Here is a 12,029-nt window from a genome sequence, read left to right as displayed (position 1 = left end):
ACTCCACCCTGGTTTGGAGCTGTCTGTTTACTTCTAAATCAAGCGCTGCCATCAAAGTGTGGATGAGAATTTGAGTGCTGCTCAAACTTTCTATTTACTGAGTCAAAAGAGGCAGGAGCCAAATGGAATTTACTATTTCTCCCAAGTTTCCCAAACAGCAAGGTATGTGCTTCCCAAGTTTCTGTGCAACAGACAGCTCCATGCCAGGCAGGGAGGGCTGGATTTCTGTGCGTGTGCATGCATGCGCATGAGCCGCCTCGGACTGCTACGACATGGAAGCTGGAACAACGGTTACTCGTCAAATGGCTTAACATTTACTTCTTTGCACATCCTCATTCACCATAGCCTCTAATAAGCACAAAGAAAATAAAAATATGACAGGTATAGAGATAAACATACAAGAATAAAATGTCTCACAGAAGTCCTTACCTTTCCGCAGGCAAGAAAAAAAAAACAAACAACAAAAAACCCAAACCCCCAAACCAAAACACCCAAGCTAAATACAAAACCAATAACAAACCTAGACCCATTTAAAAATGCAATACTTGGGATGTTTGGATTTCAAGACTGAAGGAGCTGAGATATGTATTTTTGCATTTAGGACTCCCCATATGAGGCATGCATGACTCACTGTTGCTTTGGATCATTTAACTGCTGTGCCCTATGACTTTTGCAATGTGCACTGCCATGTATAGATGTTGAAATATGAAAAATGAGCAGCCTTTCATGTTGAGATGCAGGTGTATTATGGCATGTTGCCCTCCACCTCTTGTAGGATGTGCACGAAGACCTGTCAGAGGGATCTAGATCCAAATGGGAGGAGAAAGGAGAACCAAGAACAAAACACACTAGCCCAGAAGATGCTCAAGTAGTAAGCCATCACACTGATGGACTGATGAGCCAACTAGTTTCTCTCTCCCAGGCTTTGGCACAACACATCCAAGAGGGTTTCCCAGTTCTTGTAGCAAAAATGGGATACTGATGCTATGCAACTTACAGAAAAAATACATTGTGGATGGAAAGAGGGTGGTGGTGTTATAAAAAGCAAAATGATCCAGATTTGGAGTGGGTATTGGCATGAGAACAAGTGAGAGAAACTGAGGTCAGATCCTGACTCCCTCAAACACCCTGAAGGGCCCAGGGGGTGAAATCTTGGCTGTTTTCACCAGAAGCAAGGAAGAGGGAGCCCTGCCTCCTGGCAAGTGAGAGAGATGCAAAAACAAGGTCAAGGCTGTGGCATGTCTAAAGCTCTGAGCACAGTCAGGCTGAGAGGCTGGAGGACCACAAGCAGCACAAGGCTCTGATGGACATGCTGGGCTGTGTAGATGCAGAGTTGACTCCGGGGCCCAGTCACTGACTTCCTTGATCTGTGGCAAGGATTAGGACAAGCCAGATGCCCGTTCTCCACCCCAGGTACCCTAAGTAGAGAGGTTCAGCTCTCCCACAAACACAGTGCTTGGCTGTGCAAGGAAATCATACACTCAAGTGTCCACAGCCCTGGACAATCCCTTTTCCTCCTCAGAATCTTGGCAGATTTTGCTACAGCTGCTATGATGTATCTTGGAAAGTAACACTTCACCTGACCCTTCATATTGATCTGGTGAAGTGAAAACTCTGTAAATATCAGGAATTTACTCAGCAGAAAAATTCTCAAACTTGATGTCTGCAGGGATAAGAGAAGACTGGAGGGAAAGGTTTCCTCAGCTTGGTGTTCTCTGCTCTCACCCTACTCCGCAGAGATCATGCTGGGATGAACAGGAGTGCATCCCAGTGCTCTGTTGCACCCCCTTGCTATGCTTTGAAGGCTTTTAGCATGTGAAAAAGCAGCAGTAGAAGGGCCTGTGCCTGCTATTTCCAAGAACTCTCTGATTAAACATTCTGGGCAGAGGGACATAAATCCCTGGCAATGCTCTCGGGTCGGCATGACTCAGCCAGGTCTAGAGGCTTATCACAGCCAGTAAATGTCCCACTTGCAAGAGGCCAATTCCCACCTCCCATTTTGGCTTTCTGAGAGGTGTCCTTCCTTCCCAGTCCTAGTTCTTTACACCTTGTGCTCCCAAAGTCAGTGACTGCAATGAAGAGGATGAGGATCACTGCAATGAAAACACTGACTATAGGTTACCACACTGCATCACGCTACATTTCAGTTGCAGCAGCAGCAATGCAAGGCAGAACGGAGGCCAAAACACAGGGGCATGTGGAAGACACAAAAAAATAAAAAAGCAGCAAGCAGAGGTTTTCTGCTGTAGCACTGTATGTCTTGTACTGTTACTTTCTATAAATACTGACATGAAGAAGTCAAACAAATATAAAAGATGGTCAAATGCTATTGATAAGGAAAGCTCAGATTTTCTGAGTTCCTTACAACAATATACTCCATAACTGCTTTACCGAGACTATTTTAAAAAATTGAAATCTATTTTAATAAGAAGAATTCTTTAATATTTACCACTTTTCCTTATTATATTTATATTTAATGATAATTCTTAATTTTGCTGAAACTAGCAAGAATTGCTGTATGTTACATAATAAAGGGGCTGCAGACGATTGAGACCTTCAAGAAAAATGAGTGAAGAGGCATTTGTGTGGTTTATAATCAAATTACATTTGCAGGAGAAAAGATGTTGCTCTAAATTTCAGATGAAGCAAAGTGTGTATAACTGCATAGGACATGCAGCATAGCTACAGCTTAAAAGATGATTGCTTTAAATTCACATCTAACTGGCCTGCAAAGCAACCTGTTAAAAATACCATATGTTTTCCTACAGTTGAATATTCAACAGGAGACCTCTTTTTGTGTGTGCATTTCATACTTGCAAGATTTGCACCTGTAGTTTTGAGCACATGATGCATTTGACAGACAGCTAATGGTGTTAATGAATTGCTCTGATCTGGGTGTGCAATTTATTGTGTGGGGGTAAAACACGTGTCTGTGGAAGGCAAGGTGGGTCTCAGGCTCTCAGATTCCAGTCTCTCTCCTCCATCAAGTATTGCACTTTAAAATACCCACTGACAAGTTCCCCAAGGAATTTTGTTTCTTGGGTTTGGTTCTGTCAAACACACAGATTAACTGCTTCTGGATCTACTGATGTAAAAAGAAGCTTTGTGATAATGAAAAAACCATTTTGTTTGAAATCAGAAACACGTGTGGGAATACTGATTTACAACAGTGCAGAAAATCTTTTCATCAAAGGCTTTGACTGTCTAGGAGAACTTATTTACTTACAAAATTGAGAGATTGGAGCGTCTATCTGGGGTACATTTCCTCCTTTAGCATTTAGCTTTTGCACTTGGGTAGGTGGCACGGGTTTGTGAGACTGGCCAGTGGCTCGGTACATGGCTTGGACCCACAGGATACGGTCCTGCTCATCGTCACTCGCAAAAATCACCGTGTCTCCTTCCTTCACAGCGTTGAAGAATGTTCTGCCACCATCCAAACCTGGTGGGAAAGGAAGTGACAATGCACTTTCACAGATTTGAGGCCAGCCAGGAGATCTCCCCCGGTTTCCCATCCCACCACTGCTCAGGTGTCTCTTCACCCAGTTCCCTGCTGCTCAGACCCCTCCCCTACACCAAACTCACCTGCAACACAGCCCACAGGTCCCCAGGCAACCCAATTACTGAAACATGCCCCAACACACTCAGATTAATTGCTTCTCTCACCTACAGCTCCATCTGTGCAAGTCCCATGTGGGCACCACTGGAGCCCAATTAAAAACGGGGTTTGAATGGGAGGTTCCCCATTAGACCAAAAGCATCAGTGCTCACAGTGCAGAAAAAGGTCCTTGGGTGATATCCTTATTTCTGTTTTTGCCCTGATTTGACACCCATCCTCCCATCTCCCTGATATGAGAATTAAAGGAATAAAGGGAATACAGGGCTTGACAACAACTGTATATTTTCTCATCTCCTCTGGGGATACCATTACCCAGGGCATGGTGAGGATCACCATGCTCAGCATGTTGTCCCACTGAAATAAAAGAAAAATGGTGCCCGTCCACTTGAATAAGGGTCTCAACCACCAACAGGTACCTCCAGGTACCAGGGGCTTTCTGTCCCTGCCTTTTCCATGCACTGACATCCATCCTAGTGAGAATGGGACAGGCAAAAATGCTTCCACAACAAAGGCAAGCATAGCTGCTAGCCTTTTATTTAGAGAATATAATCTGAAGGCACAGGTAAGAATCGTTACTCAATTTGAGCATTCAGCTCACAATAAAATTTCATTGGGATTCAAGTGTCTAATTCACTTAGGCTCCCCAGAAGAGATGAGTCGTTCCCTCCTCTGGTGCAACTCCTAGCTCGGTCCCTTAGATCTATTTATAGTAAAGTCATGCATAGTTAATGACAAACACAAATATATTTAGAGTAATGCTGATCACAATTCAGCTGTGAGGAAGAGAGGAAGAGGGAGGGGAGCAGAGAGGAGTCCCTGTGGGAGCGGTGAGCAGGGCACCCGCGGGCGCCGCCAGCCCGTACCTGGCTGCGGGTCGGTGTAGTCCACAGTGTATCCGTCGAGCTGCAGCAGCTCTTGAGGTTCTGCTTTTTTCTCCCGGTAGCTGCACATAGCAAATGTATATTGACTAACCTGAGGAAAATCACAAACCTAAGATGGCACCGGGTGACCACCACAAGGCAATCCAAAGCGCTTACAGCGCGTTTGCAGGGACGGGGGATGGTGGGGAAATTTGGATGCTCATTGCCCATTAGAGACAGAATAAACTTCTCACCAGGCTTTTGCAAAGCCCTTTCTTAGCACACCCTCCTGCAGCACGCACCTAATTCTCCGCATCAGTACATACAGCGGTTTAATTTCCTCCAAAAGAGGAAGCTCCACGGCTTAAAACCCTCTATCATTCATCCCCAGACAAGTGCAAGAGTGACACCCTGTCACAAACAATGTGAGCTAAATTGCTAGGTGCCAGTCATATTAAAGCAATCTTAAGATGCCACTGATCTCGGCAGTTGTTGTCATCAGTGCTGTAAATGGCAGCTCTCACTCCTCTGAGGTACCATCTGCATGACACGATGCATTCAATGTCAAGCTCTTGACGGAGCCGACTCAGCTGCGGGGCTCTGCCAGGCTCCCGAGTCGCCTTTAGGAGCCCATCAGGCCGCATCAAGACCCCGCGTACTCGGCGTGCTGCGATCTGGATGCTCGGCAAGGAGCTCATCCAGCCAGGAGAGGAGAGGATTCTCCATGCCCCGGGCGAGGAACTCACAGGGAAATTTACTGTCAAATGATTTCAAATGACTTTGTTAAGGTTGTGTCACATCCTGGACGCCTGACGTAATTTTATTTGTCTGGACGTTTTCTTGACCTCTGGAGGAAACTTTAAAACTCTGGTGGGTGGCAATGAATTGTGCTTGTCATTTTTTGGAAGTTGGGAGAGATCCTGAAAGATGGGGGAGCATGGATGGGCTGAGAGGTTATGCCTTCAAACTCCAGCCAAATTGCTCAGCTACAAAGATGCATGCAGCACTTGTTTTAGTGGCATCTCTCACTAATAAAATGTAATTTATTGATGTCGGGGGACCTGTCTATTGGCACAGCATCTCCCAGACACCACTCGGTTTACTGCTGCCCTCTATGGGCTTCTGCTCGCTGCCAGCCTGCTCCAGCAGCCCTGCCTGCACTGAGCCTTCCTCCAGGAACAGCTCCAAAAGCCACCTAAGAATAAACTCTATCATTAACACATTTGTGGGAGTAAGACTAAAAGCGATGCTTTAAGCATCTTGCATCCTCCTTAAAACTACCAGCACTGACGAAAGATTGACAAGTAGCAGACCAATAGCAGGAGCACACCAGTGCATATTCCCTGTTCTGAACTTTGCATGCCTACCATCGTATGGGCAACACAAAAACTAAAAAGATTAACACGAAGGAATCTAAAAATAACCCAGTGCCCCTCAGCACAACATTCAGACTCCTGCGGCGTTCATTCAGTTGTACTTGCAGTATGTTGCTGCCATCTCCTGGAGAAACTCCGGAATGTGCTTTATTTATGGGAAAATCCTAGAGATTTCGTCTGAGCGGTAAGGATTTGATTTCTCTGCGTTAGACAGCCTGAACTTCAGGGACTGCATGATAAACGCAATTCCTGAAATGAGTCAGCGCTAACCTATGCTGACATTTATTGAAATCCTTAATACCACTAATGCTTTTTTGCTTTTCCTGTATGGTTTATAGCAACAGGTAATTCATTCAATAGTTCATCTGCTGTTCTCTGACCCTGAACATGGGGTCTGAATTTCAAGCTCTTCTTCATATACAAGTAATATTCCTCTTTGGGCCCAGAAGATATTCTTCTGCCCTATCAATAAGACAATCATAGCAACACAGCAGCAATGTAGGGAAAAAAAGCATTTCAGAGCTTGAGATTTCTCATGTTAAAGGTTATAAATGACAGGTGTAGACAGTAAGCTCTGGTGGAGCAATCCTGGGACAAAGGCAAAGCAAACTGATCTCTCCTGTTAGAATGCACGGGATTTCCTTGAAAGAACAGTTATTAGAAGAGACCTTCAAGAGAAACCTGCAGGTGGGTGTACAACAGGCAGTGAGCCAGGGGTCATCCAGGTTCACATCCTGCTTCTTCTCTACTCACACAGGTCAGAAGCCCAAGCTCAGGAATGCCACAAATCTTGCTGGCAGTAGCAAGCCAAGGATTAGGCTGGAGAGAGGACAAAGCTGATGATGGCATCTGGAAGAGGTACCAACTGTGCCATGCAGAGTGCCTGCACCTCCACAGCTCAAGCTGCTGACTTCAAGGACTGGCAGACCAGCCTGTGTGCCCTATCCTGATGCCTAGGGCATTTACTGCTTGGGGTCAGAGACAAGTTGGTGCCGTGGCTACCAGTGCAATGTGGCTCCTTCCATTTACAAGCAGTGGTAAAGCCAAGCCCAAGAAAATGAGATTCTAGAAAGCTCAGTATGTCACAGTTGTGCTTTGCTGAAGAAGAGCACTGTAGGGTCAAGGGAAGATTGCACTTGCCTTTCATTAGTCCTCCAAAATATTGTGCTTTACAGAGCCTGCTTTCTGTAAAGCTCAGGAGTGGCCAGACAAGTGAAACAGTTAATAGCAGAAATTAATCTTACAGCCTGCTGAGCTCACTCTGAACCATAGCTGAGTATGAGAGCGAGCAAGCAGATGGGATGGGCAAGATGAATGGTTTGAGTAATTGGAAAAAACACAGATACAGAGGGAAACTGAAGGAAGACAGAGAAGAAATCTCTGCCCAGTGAGGGACAAACTCTCAAAGCAGCTGGGATTTCATCCAGGGACTCAATGACAGCCAGGAAAGGAGCATCTAAGGAAGCTGAACTGAGAGAAAGTAAAAGAAGGGAACTAATCCAAGACACCTCTGGTTGATTCATTATAAAAAAGGGGAAAACACTTTGAGAAATAATTTGAGAGAAAAGAACACAAGGGAAAAAAAAGGTGGGGGAAATGACAAAGAAATTCAGGAAAGAGGAAGCAGACAGCAGGAGACAAATGCCAAAGTTCACTATTCCCAGGCTGCTAAATTAAACCTGACTTTCTTGGCACTTGACCATATTCTGTCACCAGCTATATAATCCAACTGATTAATAAATACATCAGATATGCATTAACCAGTCCTGACTTTGTCCTGGTTTCTCCACCAGAGTCTCCTGCTCTAGCGAGCACTGCTTTCCCCAGGATCCTGCTCAAACCTGTTAATTGTCATGCCTCACACTCTGAGCTCAGTCATTTGCTCCCCCTTTTTTACTGTTGACACAACACCACCCTACTTGGGTTAAATTCTTTAATGGACCTTTTCTAAATTAACAGCATGCATTTTGTCCCAAGGGAGAGAAACCGTGCGAAGATCCTGCCAGCTGTAATACAGCTTTCCACTTTGATGGGAGACTCTTGTCCTCTGGTTGTAGCTGTATGTTGCCTCCCAAGCCCTTTCTTGACACAAATGAGCAGAGGAAATGATCTAGTTTTAAGAAAAAATGTGAAAGCAGCAGTTTTCACATCTCAGCAGATCCATTCAGCTCTAAAAACCTGCACAAAACAGTTGTCTTCAAGCAGGAGATGTGTGTGCTCTCCTGGGCAGGGCTGTGTGGTGGGAATTCATCCTGTGTGAGTAGGATATGCAGGACCTACTGCAGCCAGGCAGAACCAGCTGTGGCATCAGTTTAACCAGCAGTTTCCAGGTATTTTGTATGTATCATCACATTCCAGATTTTACAAGAATCACCATCTATGCCTAGTTCTTAGCAAGGGTCTAAGAGAAAACATTATTTAATATGACTGTGAGGACCAGCTATGGGTCATTCACCTTAGCCTGAAGACCACAGTCTAGGACTGCTGGTCTACCATACTGCAATTCTGCTGAATTATTTTCAATTTCGGGGTGATATTCAGAGTTGCTGAACTCTTACTTCATTTCATTTTATCCCAAGCCAGCTGAGTTATGCTAAAAGCAAGGACTGTCACTGTTAGTCTAAATTGTACTGAGTTTAGGGAGGCTGTCACTAGAACAATAGATCCAGGCGTAGACACTGCAACTGGTTTTAATCTGCAGAGAGTTGATCTGGTTCCAACAACATTCTGCAAACACCATCAGACACAATCAGCTGAAAACTGCTTCAAGCTACTCAGTAGACATGTCATCCAGGTACCATGGAGTGTTACTTCCCATATGCTGCCAGAGCACTGAAATGGGGTTATGATAAGAGATGAACAGATTCAGTTTGAAATCTCAGTGTAATTAATTCACTTGCCCTTAAAAATCATTACAAGAAATTTCCTATTGCAAAGCCAGCAAACCCACCAGAACCAACCGTGGTGTTATTGCCAGTACAGCACATTAGACCTTGCAAAGAATTAATACAAGCTCTGTCAGCTATCAAAAATCCCAGCTTTTGCATGATGGTCTAATTGGCAAACTGGCTGAAATTTGTGTGCTGTGCTCAAGCAGCTGATACAGCAACTTAGGAAAGACAGCATCTGCAATGGATGCCCATTTCCTTTCCTAACCAGTCAACGAGAACTTTGCCCTAAATAGCTTAAATGCTTTTGCTTACCACTGCCACTGGCATTACTGCTGCCTTTACGAAGCATTTTCCTCGCTTGTGATGCTGCGGACCATTTCCATCCAAGCTCAGGGCCATATTCTGCCATCATTTTCACACTGCATATCTCAGGATTTAAAATTAGGCAAGTAACGAGTCTCTGCCATGTAATTTACATCTAATCAGTATTCTGCTCTTCTGCTGCTCATCTCAAAGGGTGTCTATGAGAAGGGTGGGCAGTGTACAGAGAGGACTGCGATTCATTCGGAAGGGAAAACTAACCCCTCAATGCTGGAGGAGCACACACCCTTGCTCTGCCAGCCATGCCATGCCATAACCCTTCCCCGAGGGGCTGAGCCAAGTCCACCCAGCAAGGCAGGTGCTGGAGAGTTGAGGCTCAGGTCTAGAAATGACACAAAGGAACTGCTTGCACCCACTACACCCAAACAAATCACTTCACTCCTGTATAACCCTTGCAGTTACACAGACACAGAAGGTGCGAGGGATTATTCCACCCAAATTACAAGGAAGTTATTGCTCCTTTCCCCTTCTCTCCAGGGCTTACACAAGCCAAGTAGCAGTGGAAGCGCTCCCAGCAGAGCTGCTTTTTCTCCATACGTGCGCAAAGCCTCCGTTTTTGGCGGTAAGGCTTCACTGACACAAAAGAGACAAACTGCCATCAACACCTTCCTCCTTGGTGCCACCCATGCAGTTTGGCACTTTTGTGCCTTGTTTAAATAGTTATGAGGAGTTTGAGTATTTATAACCACAAATTTCTTAACCACTGGTACCAGAAGACAGAGTGGTGCCACCCAATGGCACTGAAGGAATCAAGGCTGTGTCCATCTGAAATGGGGAAAGAGGGAGAGAGCACAGGACCATGAGGGGGAGGTTATTCTGCAAGCAACAGGAGAGGAGACAAAGCTGCAATAGAAGATGCTACAGGTAAGGGACAGAGACAAGGGATCAGAAAGGAAATGTTACTCCTATAAAGAGCCTTGCCCTCCTGGCAGTGTCAGGGACTGACCAGACCACTATATGTCAAATGGACTTTATGCTTTGGCCTCTATCTCTCAACTCTGGTGCAGCAGGAGCCTGGTGTGGATGAAGCTCCTGAAAGAGGGACTGCTCCTTGTCCACTCTCTGTAACAAGAGCCAGCTCACCCTCCTGCAGGGGTTATTTTCTGCCTGTGGTTTAGCAGAGTTCAGAGCATCCTGGACATCAACACCTTTACTGCCAATCCCTGTTCGTATCAGCACCCATCCTTTGCATTGCATGAAAAGCAAATGACAAACATACGGACAGCAAAGTATTTTTATTCCATCTTTATTGCCTGCTGACATGTTCAATATGCTCAAACTACATCTGAGGGACTGCATAGAGAGTGTTTCTTGTTTATATTTGATGTACGGCAGAACACTTTACATTGCACCAAATGTTGAGCAAACGGTAACATAACAGAGAAGCTGCAGTGGCAGCTGGAATTTCTGAGGTGGGCTACAGAGACTCTCTAGGGGCAAAAGTCTGCTCATCTTATTCAAATGAATTGCTTTTCTGGCCAAATTCTGCTCTGATATGCCAACTGACGAATACAGACCTAGTAACATGAGAAAACATGGAATAACTCTGAGAGATTCAATTCCACAGCAAGCTGAAGAATATATAGCAGCTAAAAACCAGAGAAGCAACTGCAACTACACTGAATGGCCAGAAGGCTCTGAGAGACAAGGGAATACATGTCCAAGCCTGCAAACCCTTGCACAGAAGAGTAACAATAGTGTTATTTATGGGAGAAATGAGGTTGGGAAAAATGACTCTCTGCTTTGGAGCATCCCTGTTCACAGGGAAAAAAAGAACTGAGAACTTGGTCTAATAGGACTGAATTGTCTCTCAGGAAAAAGCAATACCAGTTGCACTACTGGTGATCATAGACTGCCAGAGCACTTCTAACTTCATTTCAGAACACAATAAAGGAAACATACAGAGAAAAGCAATCCTCCAATCTCTGCCAAAGAACAGGGTCAGTATATCATGTTCCCAAAAGAGAAAGGCAGATAGAGACATGCCCTGTGGCTGCTCTACACTACCTCCCCATCTCTGTGGCCATTTTGACCCCATGTGGAGTACAAAATGAACACTTAAACCATCTTTGCTGATCATACTTGGTTATGGGACTAGGTACTCAATGGGTTTCTCCAAATAGCCTCCTACTTACATGAGTCCCACATATCCTAAATCTCCTTTACTTCCCAAGGATGGATTTCCTTATTATCTGCCCCATAGATTCATGCTATGGAAGCCAGCCATGGTGGCTAAAAGGGGATTGAATAAGACTAAGCTTCCTACTGAGACAACTGAACTTGGGAGCAATAATTAACACCAAACAAAGGAGCCAGCTTACACCAGGTGATTTAGAACCAGGGAAATCAGGTGTCTAAGGTGGAAGAGGGACTGCTTGGACTTCTGTCCTTACCAGCACAGGACAGCACACAAATAAGCATGCTCCAAATGTGGAGTCTGGTGCACCTGGTTTATACCATGTCTGTTCTTACACTTTGGATCTCTGGTGTCACAAGATCTCAGTTGGATCCCATGTTATTCCATCAGAGCATCTCCGTGTTGCTTTCACAGAAAACCCTGAACACAGGTTTTATTCCTCACACTTGGAGACAACACACCATGAGAGTCCAGAGAGGAGGGAGAGAGTGAGGACTCTGTGACTTCCTCAGATTGGTGTGAAATGGATCACTCACACTGGGGCCACACACTTCTGTGGCCAATGCAGTGGTTTCACCTGCCCTTGGAAGGTGAGAGAAGATCTAACACACACAGTACTGACCAGAATATTTTTAGGTTACAGAGAACATCTGCCTGTTTCCTTGAAATTCTTAACAGCGCTCAAATATACAGGTCTAATGAAATTGGGAGAGCAAAAAGTGAAAAAAGAAAAAAGGCAAAAAGGAAGACACTGCAAAATGATGACCA

General features: G+C 45.0%; 1 protein-coding gene across 13 annotated transcripts in view; it reads right to left on the bottom strand.

Moving 5' to 3' along the window:
- CADPS (calcium dependent secretion activator) overlaps window positions 1–12,029 on the bottom strand; it is a 206,109-nt gene that overhangs the window by 93,227 nt on the left and 100,853 nt on the right. For all 13 annotated transcript variants that reach the window (XM_072934705.1, XM_072934712.1, XM_072934707.1 and 10 more), the window contains exons 10-11: window positions 4,480–4,588; window positions 3,227–3,439 (exon numbers count right to left, since the gene is read on the bottom strand). In XM_072934705.1, the coding sequence (XP_072790806.1) occupies window positions 3,227–3,439; window positions 4,480–4,588 (322 nt within the window). The remainder of the gene's footprint in view (window positions 1–3,226; window positions 3,440–4,479; window positions 4,589–12,029) is intronic.

The sequence above is a fragment of the Taeniopygia guttata genome, chromosome 12, assembly GCF_048771995.1.
Source record: "Taeniopygia guttata chromosome 12, bTaeGut7.mat, whole genome shotgun sequence".
Classification (NCBI taxonomy): Eukaryota; Metazoa; Chordata; class Aves; order Passeriformes; family Estrildidae; genus Taeniopygia; species Taeniopygia guttata.
The sequence above is the reverse complement of the archived record's forward strand: the minus strand, read 5'-3'. Positions and strand labels throughout refer to the sequence as shown.